The sequence below is a fragment of the Pygocentrus nattereri genome, chromosome 25, assembly GCF_015220715.1.
Source record: "Pygocentrus nattereri isolate fPygNat1 chromosome 25, fPygNat1.pri, whole genome shotgun sequence".
In the NCBI taxonomy this organism is placed as follows: Eukaryota; Metazoa; Chordata; class Actinopteri; order Characiformes; family Serrasalmidae; genus Pygocentrus; species Pygocentrus nattereri.
The window spans coordinates 1,387,894-1,407,413 of NC_051235.1; the positions used below are offsets into that span (position 1 = coordinate 1,387,894).

A 19,520-nucleotide genomic window follows, 5' to 3' on the forward strand; every position below is an offset into this window, starting at 1 on the left:
TCGTTAGAGCGCGGTTAGCGCGGCGATGTGGCTGTAGTTAGTCGTTAGAGCGCGGTTAGAGCGGCGATGTGGCTGTAGTTAGTCGTTAGAGCGCGGTTAGAGCGGCGATGTGGCTGTAGTTAGTCGTTAGAGCGCGGTTAGAGCGGCGATGTGGCTGTAGTTAGTCGTTAGAGCGCGGTTAGCGCAGCGATGTGGCTGTAGTTAGTCGTTAGAGCTCGGTTAGCGCAGCGATGTGGCTGTAGTTAGTCGTTAGAGCGCGGTTAGCGCAGCGATGTGACTGTAGTTAGTCGTTAGAGCACGGTTAGCGCAGCGATGTGGCTGTAGTTAGTCGTTAGAGCGCGGTTAGAGCGGCGATGTGGCTGTAGTTAGTCGTTAGAGGGCGGTTAGAGCGGCGATGTGGCTGTAGTTAGTCGTTAGAGCGCGGTTAGCGCAGCGATGTGGCTGTAGTTAGTCGTTAGAGCGCGGTTAGCGCGGCGATGTGGCTGTAGTTAGTCGTTAGAGCGCGGTTAGAGCGGCGATGTGGCTGTAGTTAGTCGTTAGAGCGCGGTTAGCGCGGCGATGTGGCTGTAGTTAGTCGTTAGAGCGCGGTTAGCGCAGCGATGTGGCTGTAGTTAGTCGTTAGAGCGCGGTTAGAGCGGCGATGTGGCTGTAGTTAGTCGTTAGAGCGCGGTTAGCGCGGCGATGTGGCTGTAGTTAGTCGTTAGAGCGCGGTTAGAGCGGCGATGTGGCTGTAGTTAGTAGTTAGAGCGCGGTTAGAGCGGCGATGTGGCTGTAGTTAGTCGTTAGAGCGCGGTTAGAGCGGCGATGTGGCTGTAGTTAGTCGTTAGAGCGCGGTTAGAGCGGCGATGTGGCTGTAGTTAGTCGTTAGAGCGCGGTTAGAGCGGCGATGTGGCTGTAGTTAGTCGTTAGAGCGCGGTTAGAGCGGCGGTGTGGCTGTAGTTAGTCGTTAGAGCGCGGTTAGCGCAGCGATGTGGCTGTAGTTAGTCGTTAGAGCGCGGTTAGCGCGGCGATGTGGCTGTAGTTAGTCGTTAGAGCGCGGTTAGCGCGGCGATGTGGCTGTAGTTAGTCGTTAGAGCGCGGTTAGAGCGGCGATGTGGCTGTAGTTAGTCGTTAGAGCGCGGTTAGAGCGGCGATGTGGCTGTAGTTAGTCGTTAGAGCGCGGTTAGCGCGGCGATGTGGCTGTAGTTAGTCGTTAGAGCTCGGTTAGCGCAGCGATGTGGCTGTAGTTAGTCGTTAGAGCGCGGTTAGCGCAGCGATGTGACTGTAGTTAGTCGTTAGAGCGCGGTTAGCGCGGCGATGTGGCTGTAGTTAGTCGTTAGAGCGCGGTTAGAGCGGCGATGTGGCTGTAGTTAGTCGTTAGAGGGCGGTTAGAGCGGCGATGTGGCTGTAGTTAGTCGTTAGAGCGCGGTTAGCGCGGCGATGTGGCTGTAGTTAGACGTTAGAGCGCGGTTAGAGCGGCGATGTGGCTGTAGTTAGTCGTTAGAGCGCGGTTAGCGCGGCGATGTGGCTGTAGTTAGTCGTTAGAGCGCGGTTAGAGCGGCGATGTGGCTGTAGTTAGTCGTTAGAGCGCGGTTAGCGCGGCGATGTGGCTGTAGTTAGTCGTTAGAGCGCGGTTAGCGCGGCGATTTGGCTGTAGTTAGTCGTTAGAGCGCGGTTAGCGCGGCGATGTGGCTGTAGTTAGTCGTTAGAGCGCGGTTAGAGCGGCGATGTGGCTGTAGTTAGTCGTTAGAGCGCGGTTAGCGCGGCGATGTGGCTGTAGTTAGTCGTTAGAGCGCGGTTAGCGCGGCGGTGTGGCTGTAGTTAGTCGTTAGAGCGCGGTTAGCGCGGCGATGTGGCTGTAGTTAGTCGTTAGAGCGCGGTTAGCGCGGCGATGTGGCTGTAGTTAGTCGTTAGATCGCGGTTAGCGCGGCGATGTGGCTGTAGTTAGTCGTTAGAGCGCGGTTAGCGCGGCGATGTGGCTGTAGTTAGTCGTTAGAGCGCGGTTAGCGCGGCGATGTGGCTGTAGTTAGTCGTTAGAGCGCGGTTAGCGCGGCGATGTGGCTGTAGTTAGTCGTTAGAGCGCGGTTAGCGCGGCGATGTGGCTGTAGTTAGTCGTTAGAGCGCGGTTAGCGCAGCGATGTGGCTGTAGTTAGTCGTTAGAGCGCGGTTAGAGCGGCGATGTGGCTGTAGTTAGTCGTTAGGGCGCGGTTAGCGCGGCGATGTGGCTGTAGTTAGTCGTTAGAGCGCGGTTAGCGCGGCGATGTGGCTGTAGTTAGTCGTTAGAGCGCGGTTAGCGCGGCGATGTGGCTGTAGTTAGTCGTTAGAGCGCGGTTAGCGCGGCGATGTGGCTGTAGTTAGTCGTTAGAGCGCGGTTAGCGCAGCGATGTGACTGTAGTTAGTCGTTAGAGCGCGGTTAGAGCGGCGATGTGGCTGTAGTTAGTCGTTAGAGCGCGGTTAGCGCAGCGATGTGGCTGTAGTTAGTCGTTAGAGCGCGGTTAGAGCGGCGATGTGGCTGTAGTGTAAGATCAGTCTGGACTGATCGTTTGGTTTAGTATTTGCTGAATGAAATGCTACTTAAAGTAATTACAGTGAAATTATGCACACACACACACACACACAGACACACACACATACATTATCAGTCTGAACTTCATTTCTTTACTTTTCCGGCGAAGTGTGTTTGGGAAAAGGTCGTAAAACAGCTTCCTGCTCCGTTTGTCTCTCAAGCTCAAGTCATGGGCCGCTGAGAAAGAACGCTCCTTTGTTGGAGAAGGAAAAAAACCTGAATTAAGCAAATCCTCGGCGGCCTCCCTGGAGGGAAGATAAAGTCATTTAAGTCGTTTGTTATGCGGCTCTGATTTGGATAATTATTAGCAGAAGCTTCCTTCACATGGGCTACGGTAGACAGTGACTGTCTGACCGCTTCGCTTTGGCACTGTAGGTACGTTTTTCTGGCTTTTTCCAGCTTATTTTTTCGTTTTGTATCTGAATCTGAACAATGCAGTCAAGGCCTCAGTGTGAATAAGAATTCAGCCTTGGCTTTGCTGTGTAGTCCCTGCAGCGCTCCATATCCAACCCTCAATCACAGCTATTAATCTTTAAAATGTGATTAACGTTAACGTTTAAGGCATGCAGTGAGTTCAAGAGCTTAAAATATTGATGATTAACAACTGAAACTGCAGCGTGATTATTCCCTTATTAATGTTCAGGCTTATTAGTCAGTAAATACTGCAAATTATTGAGGAACTGCTTTGGAATTAATTCGTAAATGGCATCGTTTTTATTGAGTGCACTCAAAAATGGAATCATTTTTCCATTCGGTTTAAAAGTCAGACTTTATTCCATGAACATAAAATGCAATTTATTTATTTTAAACGTATTTTCAGATTGTAAATTGAACAATAATAAGAGAAGCATGTGCCAAACGATAAAAAGAGGCCATATATATATATATTGATTTCATACCACCAATGAGACTGGACGAAATAATGATTAAGAGTATTGTGTGTCCGAATACTTTTGGTGCAACACAGGGCAGCCAGCCAGAACAGAGCTCATTCGCACGTGTCTTAAAGGTACAAAAAAGTGAGGAGTGGTTGGAGAATGGTCAAGTAAAATGAATTATGACTGTTTTTGGGACATAAAAGCATAGAAACATTAAAAGTGGGCCACAGAGAGGAAAAAGTAAAATATGATGAATATACAGAACATGTTCTCGGTATCTTTCTTCCCAGTGGCTTATTCCTTTTGTGTAAGTGCTTCTGGTTTCAGTCGCACGCCACTTTTTCAAGCCTGGTTTCACTGGAGAGCAGCGGTGCTCACTGTTGAACTCCCAGAGCTCTGCAGGTAGTTAGAAATTCAGCGATGCTTCAGCTTCAAGGACTGAACACAGAGCCTCAGGAGACACGGCAGTGGACGAGATGGGAGAGACGTCCCCCTCTAAAAGCTCCTCACAGAAAGTTCCTACATGAACTGGTTCTGAATTCACTGCCTGATGACTGAGACGCTGTTTTATGAGAGTTTAGAGAACTTCAACTCCTTGAAGGTATGGGAAAGAGTTGTTGAAGCAAGGCTAAGGCGAGAGGTTCAGATGAGTGAGCAGCAGTTTGGTTTCATGCCCAGAAAGAGCACCACAGATGCAGTGTTTGTGTTGAGAGTGTTGGTAGAGAAGTACAGAGAAGGTCAGAAGGAGCTGCAGTGTGTCTTTGTGGATCTAGAGAAGGCAGATGATAGGGTGCCAAGACAGGAACTGTGGTACTGTATGAGGAAGTCAGGTGTAGCTGAAAAGTATGTTAGGGTGGTGCAGGACATGTATGAGGATAGTGAGACAGTGGTGAGGTGTGCAGTTGGAGTGACAAATGGTTTCAAGGTGAAGGTGGGGTTTCATCAGGGATCAGCTTTGAGCCCCTTCTTGTTTGCAATGGTGATGGAGAGGTTGACAGATGAGGTCAGGCAGGAGGCTCCATGGACCATGATGTTTGCAGATGACATTGTAATCTGTGGTGAGAGTCGAGAGCAGGTGGAAGAGAATCTGGAGATGGAGGTTTGCACTGGAGAGGAGAGGAATGAAGGTCAGTAGAGACAAGACGGAATACATGTGTGTGAATGAGAGGGAGGCAGGTGGAAAGGTGAAGATGCAAGGAGTAGAGGTCGTAAAGGTGGATGACTTCAAATATCTTGGGTCAACCATCCAGAGCAATGGTCAGTGTAGAAAAGAGGTGAAGAAGAGGGTGCAGGCAGGATGGAGTGGGTGGAGACGGGTGTCAGGGCTGATGTGTGACAGAAGGACAGCAGCAAGAGTGAAAGGGAAGGTTTACAAGACAGCAGTGCGTCCTGCTATGATGTCTGGTTTGGAGACTGTGGCTCTGTCTAAAAGACAGGAGGCTGAGCTGGAGGTGGCGGAGATGAAGATGCTGAGATTTTCGTTGGGAGTGACCAGGATGGACAAGATTAGAAATGAGCAGATCAGAGGGACGGTGAAGGTGGAGCAGTTTGGAGATAAAGCCAGATAGGCCAGGTTGAGATGGTTTGGACATGTGTTGAGGAGGAATAGTGGATATATTGGGCAAAGAATGTTGGAGATGGAGCTGCCGGGTAGAAGGAGAAGAGGTAGACCTCAGAGAAGGTTTATGGATGTAGTGAAGGTGGACATGGAGATGGTTGGTGTGAAAGTAGAGGAGGCAGTGGATAGGGCTAGATGGAGGCAGATGATCCGCTGTGGCGACCCCTAAAGGGAGAAGCCGAAAGAAGAAGAAGAAGAGAGAACTTCAACTCCATTCATGGTGGAGAGAGACATGCAGGGCGCTGTGCGGCAAAATAGTCCCCAAGTAAAACTCATTATTCCAGATTTTCCACTATTTTCCATCATCAACATTCCATATAAGCTCAGAAGACTTGTGTAGGTTCTCTGGTGGTTCTGGATGGTAAATAAAATGTCTATATCTGTGTTGAGATCTTGGTTCCTCTTCCTTGTGCCTTACACTCAGAAAAGATGGTTCTTCAGGGGTTTTTCTGTAAGGGGAATGGTTCTGATGTGAACCATGAGTTCTGAATGCTTAAGGGGTTCTTTGCATGGTGAAAAGGTTTACCAGATAGATGGAGAATGTGTTGTATGTCGTTCTGTTGTTATAAGCTCGACAATGTAACGACAGCAGAACCCTTTGGTGCGATGTAGAACCATCTATCTATCTATACATACATACATACATATATATATAGCTGATGTCCAAAGAAATCCACGTCTCTCCATTTTTGTCACTCCAATGCACCAGCTGTCCTTCACATTTTATGAAATGATGACTGGACCAATAAAAATGTTCCAAAATCACTTGGAATGAGCAGCAGTGAGCAGTGATTGTGTTTTTAACTGCTTTAAAATGACGTCTGACTCAGGAAAACGTCCTTCACACGTCCTTATTAAAGAAGGCCGAGAGGAAGACGTCGTGCTCTGAGACGCATAAGCTGGACGTCCGTCCCGCCGCCGTCTTTTAAAGATCAGATCATGAACTTCGTCTCCTCTGCAGACCAGTTTCTGCTCCGCCGTGTTGAACGGTATAAACTCTCACTGTGACGCGACGCTCATGCAGAACGGACTGAAACTTTCTGATAGGGAATGTAATCGGATACAGGCGGTTATACGGATATTGTTCTTCTATTTAACAGATTATTTACAGGATTACTCACTTCATTAAATGGGACTACACAAATGAGGTGTTTACATTCTATTCCAATTGAGCTTTTAGTGGCCACTGAAAGTCAGGAGTGTTTTTGTCTTCTCCTGTAAAGTTAGTTGTTTTTCTTTGGACAGCAATGATATATATATATATATATATGCTCTGGCCATTTAAGGGGTTAATGAACTTCCCACTGGCTTCTATTATAAGTGCATTTTGGGTTGAACCATTTGACATCAGGCTTCTTTATCCATCTTCTGTCATCTAGGTCATTAGGACGGCGGTATTAGTAAGTCAAGTGATCCAGAGTTTAATGCTGAAGATGTTTCATCACTCATCCTTTTGGCTTCGCTGGGTTTTTCCACTTTTCAGCCTAAGCCTTTTCCATGGGAAGAACTTGGCTGAGCTTTGAGGAGATGATGGCTTAAGTGGCTGATGAAAGTCCAAAAATGGCCAAAACGTTCATTTTCAGAAGAGACTTTAACGGATACGCTCTCTCACTGACAGCCCAGCGTGTTTCAGGCCTTCTCTGACAATTTAAAGTTGTTTTTTTTTTCCATGAAGGAATCAGTACAAAGCCAGATTTTCTTTGTGTGGATTTACTGAGGCAGTCACTTCGGTTCTGCTGAGAGTTGCCCGGCCGTTTGGGCCGTGAATCACTGCTCACGACTAAAAACCAAGAAAAAACTCTGTTGATTTCTGTGCACAATATTGTTCCAATCACAACTGAACCTTGTGCTGATATATGGAGTCTGTAATTATTGTGTAATTCAGTGCGCCCACTTTAATGCAGCCAGTTAATTGCAAAGAAGCTAATTTAAATCAAGTGTGCGCAGGACTGTTTTTAATTTGCCCCTGATTGGGCACTGCTGGAGAGCTTCTGAAGTGGTCCTCTAATTTTAATCATCGATTTTCCCCGCTTGACACGTCCTTGAACAGAAATACTTCACGCAGGCCGAGCTCAATAGGTTTCTAAATTCAAAAGTCTGAAAATTAGAGCGATGTTTCAGTCCCTGAGGGGGCTTCATTAACACACATACGCATATAGTGTTTATACACGGCCAGGTTGTTTACTGGTTTCTTTTCCTAGTGCCCGATAATCACTCACTGAGAGTGTTTACATGCACTTAATAACCTGCTGATTATCAGATTTCTACAGCTATCTGATAGGGGGCAGTCAGGAAGGTCGCTAGTTCGGTCCCCAGAGCCGACAGTCCATGACTGAGGTGTCCTTGAGCAAGACACCTAACCCCCAACTGCTCCCTGGGTGCTGCGGATTGGGCTGCCCACCGCTCTGGGCAAATGTGCTCACTGCCCCCTAGTGTGTGTGCTCACTAGTGTGTATGTGGTGTTTCATTGCACGGATGGGTTAAATGCGGAGGTGAAATTTCCCTGTTGTGGGACTAATAAGAGTCACTTAAATTAACTTATTAAGTTGTGTAAACAAACTCTGATCTCTTAGATCAGACTGAGGTCTATAAATCTGATTAGTGAGTCTGATAAAGAGGCTGGATCTGAGTCAGTAACGGGGTTTTTCAGTGTGAACTCTTACTCTGATTTCTTTCGTCTCAGTCTGAGCATGAAAACAGAGCGTCGTCCCGGAAACAGCGAGCAGCATCTAACACAGAACCCGTGAGACCAGCACAGCACTTTTGGAGCGACGTTGAAACCGACTACATGCTCGATCAAATGAAGGAATTAAATATTCTTCATCTAGAGTTTTATGTTACATTTATGTCGCGTCTTATTCTGTGAGTTTATGGGCTGGTTATAAAGCAGAAATGTGGTGAACCAGTTACTGACAATCTGATTATGAAGGGTAAACACACTGAAAGCAGAGATACCCAAGGTAAAATATTCCTCCAGTAGAAGTAGAAGTTCCTCCCTTTAGACCTCCACTGGAGTAAAAGTACTAAAGTATTTCCCTTCAAATGTACTTAAGTATAAAGTAAAAGTACTAAAAGAGGAATTCTGGCTCTGATGTCCTGTTATCATTTTTATAACCAGACTGGCTTCATGAACTCATTTCAGGTGAAAGTCCTCCAGCGTCTCTCTTGGTAAACCAGTCTTTTAATAGAAGGTCATTAATTAGTGACGCTGACGTCTATTAAAATGATCAGAAGCACAAAACACTGAAGGTAAACAGTTTCCATCAGGGAGAACCGAGTGGCTCTGAAATCACTTTTTACACACAAGCAAAGTTTCAGTTTCAGATTTATTTACAACTTAGTTCCAAGTTTAAGTTGAATAAAAACTGGCTTTAAACTCAGGATCACAGATGAGCTCCTTTACTATGTTGATCTGTAGGCGTCTGTTCATAAACATAAACCAGCCCAAACTCATTTACTATAAAATGAACTGGTGTTTGTAGAAATTCAGAAAAAAGCCGCGTCAGTCTCGACTGCATATGTGGACATATTTCTATATTGAGCTCTATTTACACAAAGTTAGGTTAGTTCATCATTTATGTTGAACAGACTCTCCCAAAGTTTTACGCTGCTGCGCTGACGTTGAACCGCGTGCTGCACTGGGTCGGTATGACCAACAGGTCAAAACCAGCTCTAAACAAAGTGACCGCTGGGCCCTGATTGGTGCTCTGGCTTTGCGCTTCTTTCGTTTTGACATGTGACGTTTTTATACACACAGAAACCAAAAGGAACGACAGATTTCTCAAAATGTAGGAGGAAAAAGTCGGATATTAGACTCTGAAATGTAGTGGAGTGAAAGGAAAAAGTCCAGAACGGAGAAACTTCAGTACAGATACACCAAAAATACTAAAGTACAGAAACTAATTACATTTACTCGGATACTCAGTTACTGTCCCCCCCTGTCGGTGCGTTCTCACTGAAAGAAATGAACAAGGTTTGGTGCTAAAGGGATTAAAGGGCCCTGAGAATGTAGATGCTCTCCCTTCTGATGCTAATCTGAGATCATATCATCGAGCTGTGACGGACCATCTGTTTAATCCCCGACTCTGAATAGCAAACTAGCTAATCACATTAGCATGTTATCTACACACCCACTGATCACAGTAGGCTAGCATGTTACCCAGATCCACGCTAATGATAAGACATTAGCATCTTATCTATAGACCTGCTAATTACATTAGCATGCTGCATACCCACACACACACACACACACACACGCACACACACACACACACACACACACGCACACGCACAAGAACCTGCTAATGCTACACATGCATCATTTTTAGCCTCCTGCTAAATCACACGCACAAGCAGTTTAGCATCATCACTGAAATCCACAAAATACAGTGAAGACACACTCAGGGCTTTAGAAACCAGCCGCCAGCACTTCGTCTGAGGCGTCTGACACACAGTCATCGGTCCGGCTCATGGCTAAGCTAAAGTCAGCAGCCAAAACAGAGGAAATAGTCCAGGTTTCCAGGTCTAACGCCGGGGCGGCCTGGCTAACCTCAGCTTAGCCATTTAGGCTGTGGTCAGATTGGATTTGTTCAGATCAGGTCAGACTGGAATCACCTCTGAATGAGATTTGGATCTGATTTACATTATTTTTACATTAAATTATTCAGTGTAAAAACACTGAAACCGTTACTGACACAGTCTGATTTACTGCAGTTCCATCCACACACACACACACACAAACACACACACAGACACACACACACACAGACATTTTCTAAGCCGCTTCTCCCTCAGGGTCGCGGGGGGTGCTGGAGCCTATCCCAGCGGTCATCGGTCGGAAGGCAGGATACGCCCTGGACAGGTCAGGGGGAAATGCAGATGAACGTGTGGATAGACTGCTTACAGCTGCATTTCCTTATTTGGGCATAGAAGAGATCACAAAATGACGATGACATGTTTCCTGTTTTTTTGACCTGACATTTATTCTCAGATGCCCAGTAGACGTTCACTCAGTATCAGTCCTGGAACGGGGGATGTTAGAGTTATTAGAGTGAATGACTGGCCCTAATGGCAGCTCTCACCATCCAGCTGACTGACTGGTGGCTTAACGACAGCTCTAATTGGAGCACTAACACAGCCAGCGCTAATGAAATATTCAAATGCTGCCAGTGTGTGGTTAGACAGACTCAGACACTGTCTCAACTAGAGAGGACACGCTTTACTGCAGTGTATAAATACAATAGACATTCTATATGGCACATCCACAGTCCCTGGCCACTTTATTAGAAACGCCTACCTTGTACTCCCACTAAGTGGCCACTTTATTAGAAACACCTACCTTGTGCTTACACTAAGTGGCCACTTTATTAGAAACACCCACCTTGTGCTTACACTAAGTGGCCACTTTATTGGAAACACCTGCCTTGTACTTCCACTAACTGGCCACTTTATCAGAAACACCTGCCTTTTAGGTCTCCTAGGCAGGTGTGCACCCGAAAGTATCCACTCAAGAGGGGCTCAAAAACCAACCCCTCTTTGAGGACTAGAGGACGGTCAACACCAGCATGGTGGAACTACAGAAGAGGGGTTTCTGATAAAGTGGCCACAGTGGGAGCTAATAGACGTTAATTTGCTGTGCTTGTTTGCGCCGTTTCTGTTCTAACACGATGAAATCAGATCACGAGTGTAATCAGATCACGAGTGTAATCAGATCACGAGCGTCTGATCTCACAAATATTCATGCACTGAATTAGATCTGCGCAGGAAGTGGAACTAAGGACCTGTGGGCTGTGAAGTTGGCGTTGAAACTGTATCACCGCAGTGTGACCCGCTGAGGAGGCTGCGTGTCCAGCTGGCGTAATGATTACTCTTTATTATATTTGAGTTAAACCTGAGCATTTCACTTAATTAGAGGTCTAATTGTCAGCAGGACTTGCAGGTTCATCTGACCACTTTTCCACTCAGGTTCCTTTTACAGAACAGTGTGTGTGTGTTGGTGTGAACATAATTGGGAGTTGCTAGGCAGCCGGTCTTTGCGCCATCCACTCTGGAGCGCCTCTCCGATCGGCCGGTTTATGCGAAGAGCTCTCGGCAGTCACACCAAGTCCCTGATAAGAGCCTCTTTCTCCACAGTGGCTCCTCTGTAATTGCTGCTTTTTCAAACTTCTCACTAAATTCACTAAATTGGTTAGTTGAAGGGGACGTCAACCAATTTTTTTCAAAATTTCGGTGTAATAATATAAAGTCGTTCTGAGCGGTTTGATGTGAAACTCTCTGTTCTAGATAAACTTACAGAGTCAGAGCCGTTCCCAGTGGAGGTGATGGGAACAAGACGTCCCCCTCTATAAGCTCCTCACAGTGGTGGTGATGGGAACCAGACGTCCCTCTAAAAGCTCCTCACAGAAAGTTCCTACATGAGCTGGTTCTGAATTCACTGCCTGATGACTGAGACGCTGTTTTATGAGAGTTTAGAGAACTTCAACTCCATTCATGGTGGAGGGAGACATGCAGGGCGCTGTGCGGCAAAATAGTCCCCAAAGAAAACTCACTATTCCAGATTTTCCACTGTTTTCCATCATCAACATTCCATATAAGCTCAGAAGACTCATGTAGGTTCTCTGGTGGTTCTGGATGGTAAATAAAGTGTCTATATCTGTGTTGTAGTCATGGCGACGCCTGGTTCCTATCACCACCACTGTAAAGACATTTTAGGTGATTTTCCATCAAAGTATCCCTTTAATCTCTGTGCTTACGGCAGCAAAATGCATCAAAAAGTCACACAAATGGTAAAATTAACGCAAAGCCACCGACTGTGAGCTTTCACAGCTTCTGTAATTCCCAGGTACTTCAGAAAAAGTGCAGTTACAGGTCCGGGGAGAGAAAAGAGAGAGAAAAAGGGGATATTTTTAAACACCTCTCCCGTTTGTTGGATTGTGTTTGCTCTTTCGGTGGAGGGGAGGAAAGTGGGACGGCGCTCCGGAGGGGACGGCCTGCGGGGAGGCCCGAGCCAGGAACACGCACCAAAACTCCTCCAGAGACCTTCATAAAAAAGAGGAAAAGAGACAGAGAGAGAGAGGAAAAGAAGAGTTATTAGAGTAGCGCTGTCTGTGTGTGATCCCTCATTAAAGATCAGAACCAATACGACTGTCTCCTTGACTTACCTCCCTCACGGCGTGCCAGAAATGCCAAAGAGAAAACAACAACACACAGTTATTCAGTGTTTACTCACCTGCACATTACAGGTGCAGTCACTGATGGTTCCTCCATGTAGTAAAGGTGCAGTCTGTATATTAAAAGTGCGGTCACTGATGGCTCCTCCGTATATTAAAGGTGCAGTCTGTATATTAAAGGTGCCGTCACTGATGGTTTCCCCTTATATTAAAGGTGCCATCTGTATATTAAAAGTGCAGTCACTGATGGTTTCCCCTTATATTAAAGGTGCCATCTGTATATTAAAAGTGCAGTCACTGATGGCTCTTCTGTACATTAAAGGTGCAGTCTGTATGTTAAAGGTGCAGTCACTGATGGTTTCTACGTATATTAAAGGTGCAGTTTGTGTATTAAAGGTGCAGTCACTGATGGCTCTTCTGTATATTAAAGGTGCAGTCACTGATGGCTCCTCTGTATATTAAAGGTGCAGTCTGTATATTAAAGGTGCATTCTGTAAATTAAAGGTGAAGTGACTGATGGCTCCCCCTGTATATTAAAGGTGCAGTCTGTATATTAACGGTGCAGTCTGTAAATTAATGGTTGCTGAAGAAGCAGAAATACTGATCTACAATCATATAATTATTGATGACTTGTTTATTGAATTGATTGATATTCTATCTATCTATCTATCTATCTATCTATCTATCTATCTATCTATCTATCTATCTATCTATCTATCTATCTGTCTGTCTGTCTGTCTATCTGTCTGTCTGTCTGTCTGTCTGTCTGTCTGTCTGCCTGTCTCTAGTCTTTATCTGTGAGCTGTACTGTAAGCTGAGTGTGCTGTGTGTTGTAATAACAGTGTTCTGCGCTCTGTTCTTTCTTCTGCTTCCTGTTCGGTTCCTATTACAGTGATGGAACCCGTTAAAGTGCAGTGACGGCGCCGTGTGCGTTTGTCTAATGAAGGATCTGAAGCTTCTAATATCAGAATTAGACTCAAACGCCAAATTCTGTTACAGTCACCACACTGGGCTGCGTCCTAATTCACACCTCCTAAAGAGAACTCAGCTAATCGCACGCAGCCTTTTCTAGTGTTCACTCCGCGTCCCGATGCAGCCTCTCAGCCAGGAAGGAAGAAACCTCCTGAATCCTGTCCTAACTTCAGGATGAACCCCAGCAGGGTCCTAACTTCAGGATGAACCCCAGCAGGGTCCTAACTTCAGGATGAACCCCAGCAGGGTCCTAACTTCAGGATGAACCCCAGCAGGGTCCTAACTTCAGGATGAACCCCAGCAGGGTCCTAACTTCAGGATGAACCCCAGCAGGGTCCTAACTTCAGGATGAACCCCAGCAGGGTCCTAACTTCAGGATGAACCCCAGCAGGGTCCTGACTTCAGGATGAACCCCAGCAGGGTCCTAACTTCAGGATGAACCCCAGCAGGGTCCTGACTTCAGGATGAACCCCAGCAGGGTCCTAACTTCAGGATGAACCCCAGCAGGGTCCTGACTCCTGTTTAAGGTCCGTTTCTCTGGTTCTGAGGCGGCTGAGTCAGGCAGCGTAGTTCACTACCAGCATAATGAGCTCCATTTATTCCTACTGTAAAACGCGGCTTTCACTGGGAGATGTTTTTCTCTTCTAACTCTGCGTTTAAACATCTCAGACGCTGCCGACTCGAACTCCACCGCCCCTCTGATCACCTTCCTGAGTTAATGTAGATGATGGAGTATTACAGTGACGGTGGTGAATAACGAGGAGGCGGAGCTAAACGGGTGTCTGTTTATTAGGAGGAGGATCGTCAGCGCGCTTGGCTAAAGCGTTTGGAATGACTGTGGTGCATCCTGCTGCAGCACATTTATGATTATACTCTCTCTCTCTCTCTCTCTCTCTCTCTCTCTCTCTCTCTCTCTCTCTCTCTCTCTGCAGGTTCTCAGGAGGTGGTGTGTCCTCTGAACCACATGCAGTGTATTGGTGCACACAGGTGTGTTGCGTTCTCTAAAGTGTGTGATGGAGTGGCAGACTGTGAGGATGGCTATGACGAGGGCATTCACTGCAGAGGTAAGACCCAACATGTGCTCGTCACTTTGAAATCTGAGCTGTACCTGTGAGTTTGAGTCGTACCTGTGACTTTCAGACCTGAACTGTACCCCCAATTTAGAGATTTTTTTCATGCATCTAACACTTTGCTTCCTGAGCCATACCTGTGACTCTGAGACCTGAGCCATACCTGTGACTCTGAGACCTGAGCCATACCTGTGACTCTGAGACCTGAGCCATACCTGTGACTTTGAGACCTGAGCCATACCTGTGACTTTGAGACCTGAGCCATACCTGTGACTTTGAGACCTGAGCCATACCTGTGACTTTGAGACCTGAGCTGTACCTGTGACTTTGAGACCTGAGTTGTACCTGTGACTTTGAGACCTGAGCTGTACCTGTGACTTTGAGACCTGAGCCATACCTGTGATTCTGAGACCTGAGTTGTACCTGTGACTTTGAGACCTGAGTTGTACCTGTGACTTTGAGACCTGAGCCATACCTGTGACTTTGAGACCTGAGCCATACCTGTGACTTTGATCCTAAACTGTACCTGTGACTTTAAGACCTGAGGTGTACTCCCATTTTTGAGACTTTTTCCTGTACCCGCCACTTTGAGGCCTGTGCTATGCAAGTGACTTTGAGACCTGAGCTGAACAAGTGACTTTGAGGCCTCAACAGTACTTTTGACTTTGAGACCTGAGTAGTACCTGTGACTTTGAGGGCTGACCCTTACCTGCTACTTTTAGACCGGTCTCAGACTCAGTACCCCCAATTTTGAGACTTGAACTGTACTTGTAACTTTGACTTGACTCATACCTGATACTCACAACTTCAAGACCTGAGCTGTATCTGTGACTTTGATACCTGACACTAGCCCCCAAATTTGAGACCCAACCCATACCAACCACTCTGAGACCTGACCCGTGACTTTTGGATTTGACTGTTTTCCACAACTTTGAGGCTTGACCTGTACCTACATATTTCAGACCTGATTGGTGACTTTGGAGCTTAACTGGTTTCTGTAATTTCTGGTGCCTACCCATACCCACAACTTCGAGGCCTGCTCTTACCTGCAACTTGCTAGAATTTCTTGGGTGTTGTTTTTCCTCTTGATCCTCAACATGAACAACATGAAGAAGTGATGAATCTCATCTCAAATTTTCTTCCTAGAAAACATTAAATAGTTCCAGGTGGCTGAAAGTTTCGCTGTTGATCTGCTGCCCAAACTGTTAGAACTTCTGTGTGCTGACCAGTTTAGGGGAGTGATGGAAAGAAGCAGCTCTTTTAATCACTTTACTGTTTGTATCTTTGGTGAAACAGTGCTGTTTCTGACCATTAGACTAAGCATTTTCATTTAGAAAAGAAGTAAACTTCTTCGCCTGTGAGCGGATCTCACAGGTAGCACCCGGGCACCTCATGCTTTAGATTTTTAAGTGTTGTTTCTGCTTCAGCGATCCTGACACAGGTGATGAAGATCTCACTAATGAGCTGATGAGGTGTGCTAGACTGGGAGTGATGCTAAAATCTGAGGAAATGAGCTTGGGAACCACTGGTTTCTGTACTTGTTATCTGTGATTGACAGTATTTTATTATAATGTGCCTTTTCTCTACACTGTAAACAGTGGCGCAGGACAGAGGTTGGTTTGAAGAGTGTCTGTGTGATGTGGATTGCCTTTGTTCATCTAAACTGTTATTATGCTTCGCACCATTTGAATTAAATAAGTGATTTAACTTGAATTAACCCATTTAAATAACTTATTACAGGCACATTTCCTCAGTCGAACTGCTAATATGTTGGTCCTCACCCTCAGAATTTGGTCTGGTCTGGTGAGGTTTCTGCCCAGTGGAAACCAGTTATTTTCTAGACTTAGATTCTAGAAAATTGCACACCCCCACCATCTTAAAACAGAAATAACTCCATCCCACCCACCACCCACCACTTCAGACAGCCACATCAGCCCCGGTTGTTCAGCTGAGTGTCAAACTGATTCAAAACAGCTTAGATTAGAACCCAATGGGCAGGTGCTTTAAAGGAATAGATGCTGTTTTTCAGCTACATCTGCTTCACGCGGTCACAAACTCTTACTATAGAGGTCAATGGGCAGCTCATTCACAGGAATATTGGGCAGACACTTTAAAGAATACCTCAGTATTCTTAGGCCTAATCCATGTCTGGTAGATCTGAGGAGTACAGGTGCTTATCATGGACAGAAGTTTTAACATCTTCTCTGCTTTAGAAAACAAAAAGGGAAGACGCTGATTAGAAACACACTTGCAATTAGAAAAGCAGCTTCCAGTATTTTCAGGAGGCTGAAAGCAAACATTTCCTGAAGTAATCAAACACACTCATAAAGTAAAAGCTACAGAGAAAATGTGGCTACTAATAACCACCTGGAAGAGCTGGTCAGCTCCAAAACTGCCCCCATCAGATAAACAGCACTTACAGCTTTGATCTCTGAGAGAGAGGAGAACATCATGCTGCCTCAGATCTGAAAACATCCACAGGTGTTTCTGTCCATCCTTTCACTGTGAGAAGATCACTCAGCGCTGTGGGTCTGAAAGGACGTGTAGCCGATCAAGAAGAACCTCACTGAGAAAAGGAGACGGACACATCAAACAAAGAAGCTGGACGATGGACTGACCGCCCCAGAGTCCAGACCTCAGCACCACTGAATGGGTTTGATCACTTCAGAAAATCATCAGCCAGCTTCTCAGACTGAGCTTTGGAGGTGTGTCTGCAGATTCGTGTGAGTCTCCTGAAAAGAATGGAAGCTGTAATAACAATGACGTTCCTTACCGTGTCTTCGTGGAGCTGCTTTGTGCTCAGGGGCTCAGTCCTGCTGGAACAGGAAAGGCTCTTCCTCAAACTGCTGACCCAAAGCTGGAAGCTTAACTGTGTAAAATGTCTTTGTGCTGTAGCTTCAACATCACCCACTGGAACTGAGTGCCCAAACCCTGAAACACAGCCCAGCCCATCATCCCTCCTCCACCAAACTTTACTGTTTCTGCATTCCAGTAGGTAACGTTCTCCTCATGTCCACCAAACCCAGATTCATCATCATACTGACAGATAGAGAAGCTGATTCATCACTACAGAGAACACGGTTCCACTGCTCCAGAGTACAGTGGTGGCGCTTTACACCCCTCCAGCCGATGCTTGGCATTGCGCATGGTGATCTTAGGCTTGTGTGCAGCTTCTCAGCCATAGAAACCCATTTCAGGAAGCTCCTGATGCTCAGTTCTTGTGCTGATGTTGCTTCCAGAGGCAGTTTGGAACACAGTAGTGAGCGATACTGCAGAGAAAAGGTGATTTTTACACTCTATGCACTTCAGATCTCGGCTGTGAGTTTGCGTGGTCTGCCGCTTCGTGGCTGAGCTGTTGTTGCTCCTATACACATCCATTTCACACTAATAGCACTTACAGTTGTCTGGGGCAGATCTAGCAGGGTAGAAATTACACAAACTGACTCATGACAAAAGTGGCATCCTATGACGGTACGACGTTTAAAGTATGCCTCATTCTACTGCCAGTGTTTGTCTGTGGAGACTGCAAGGCTGCATGCTTCATTTTATACACCTGTTAGCATTAAAATATAGTATGAATAATATATACACTCACATTAGTGATTACAGTGATTATCCTGGGTCAGATGATATTGTGAGGAGACCAGGTGGTGATGGGATAAAAACTACCCTCTCTTTTGTCTCTGTCAAACTCTCCCCCCTCTAATCTATTTTCTCAGGCCTCCAGTGGCCTGCAGTGGTCACTGTGAGTCAGGCTCCATCCCTCATTGTCTCCAGAGAACACTCACACCAAGATGTTCTGAGGAGTAACGGAACAGCAGGGACGGGAACCGTATTTACAGTCACTGACACTGTTCAAGGGCAAACACGTCCAATCTCACAGTTCAGCCGTCCGCTGCAGTGACTGACCCAAAGCTCCGCATGTCACATTTCCCCCTCACACCATGCTCAGATCTGTCCGGCCCTGTGAGATGAGAGGTACGGCAGACATAGTTGGATTATATGACTCTTTGAGAGTTGGTATCTAGAACACTTTGATAATTTGGTGATTAAGTGATGAGTCAGATGTGCTTGAGCAGAGAAATCACTAAAGTGTGCTGGACTCCAGCCTTTACAGCCCAACACCTGCACTCTAAAGCATTAATCTCATGTCGTTGTTGATTTTCTTAGTGAAAATAAGTGACCACATCCTCCACAGAGACACGTAAACACTGCTTCTTTTCACTTGCTGATTTTAACCCTTTGAGGTCGTTCTCTCTCGATCTCCTCTTAAACTCTCCTCTAAAGGTTCTTCATAGAACAGGCTCCTCATCTCTTTCATATCTAAACGCTCCGTTATCTTCATCACTACTTTCCAAACCCACTGCAGCAACTTCAGCAGCTGGAAACTCTCTGACGCCGTTTCACACGAGTCTCCGATGTGGACTGAATGAAGAATGAAGGGTTTCCGGCGTGACGGTCAGTCCTTAGTGATCTCCTGAGTGTCCGTCGGTCAGTTTCACACAGAATGTAGACGGACACACGAATCCAGCAGCTCCACACGGCGAGAGGCGGATGACGTGTATCTCAGCCCCTCTTCACAGGCTCATAACTCCGGATGTGAGTCTCGTATGATCTCATGATGAGATGGAATGGAAAGGGCGGCTCTACGGATTCAGGAAGGGTTTGAGCTGGATTTCTGAGCTGGATCATCACAAAGACACACACGGATACAGAAACATTAAGAGACAGTGAGCTTGACCTGTGACCTGGTTTATATATTGGACATTGGAAAAGAAAATGTTCCCCCCAGATCATTAAATTTGTTAACAACACTAACTGTGCGTTAAAACGTGTTCTCTGTAGAGGGCGCGCTTATTTACTCTCAGAAAATCACAGTAAAAAAACAGAAAAGAGCAGCAGTCTGTGGCCTCGACCTGCCTTAATAAACTCAAGGTAGTCAATGACAGAAGCCAAAATTGTTACCCAAAAATATGCAGATTGTCATGATTGGCCCCTCCCAGTCTTCCATGTGCTTTAGTTTACTTCTGGTCTTGTCCATGCGCTTCCTTGTTTTGATTCTTCCCTGTTCTGCCCCCTTGTTTCTAGACTCCGCCCTTGATTGTTTTCACCTGTGTCTTGTTCACCACCTGTGTCTTCTTACCTGTTCCTGTATTTAAGCCCTGTGTTTTCCCCTGTTAGTTTGCTGGTCTTTGTGTTGTGTTGTTTGGTGTCGTATCTTCTGGCCTCTGTTATTTTTCCTGGTCTCTGTTTTTGTGTTTAGTCTGT

At 46.1% G+C, this 19,520-nt stretch overlaps 1 protein-coding gene across 1 annotated transcript in view; it reads left to right on the forward strand.

Annotated features, from left to right (window-relative positions):
* lrp1ba (low density lipoprotein receptor-related protein 1Ba) overlaps positions 1-19,520 on the forward strand; it is a 421,137-nt gene that overhangs the window by 45,076 nt on the left and 356,541 nt on the right. The window contains exon 3 of the mRNA XM_037534585.1: positions 14,115-14,246. Coding sequence (XP_037390482.1) covers positions 14,115-14,246 — 132 coding nt within the window. The remainder of the gene's footprint in view (positions 1-14,114; positions 14,247-19,520) is intronic.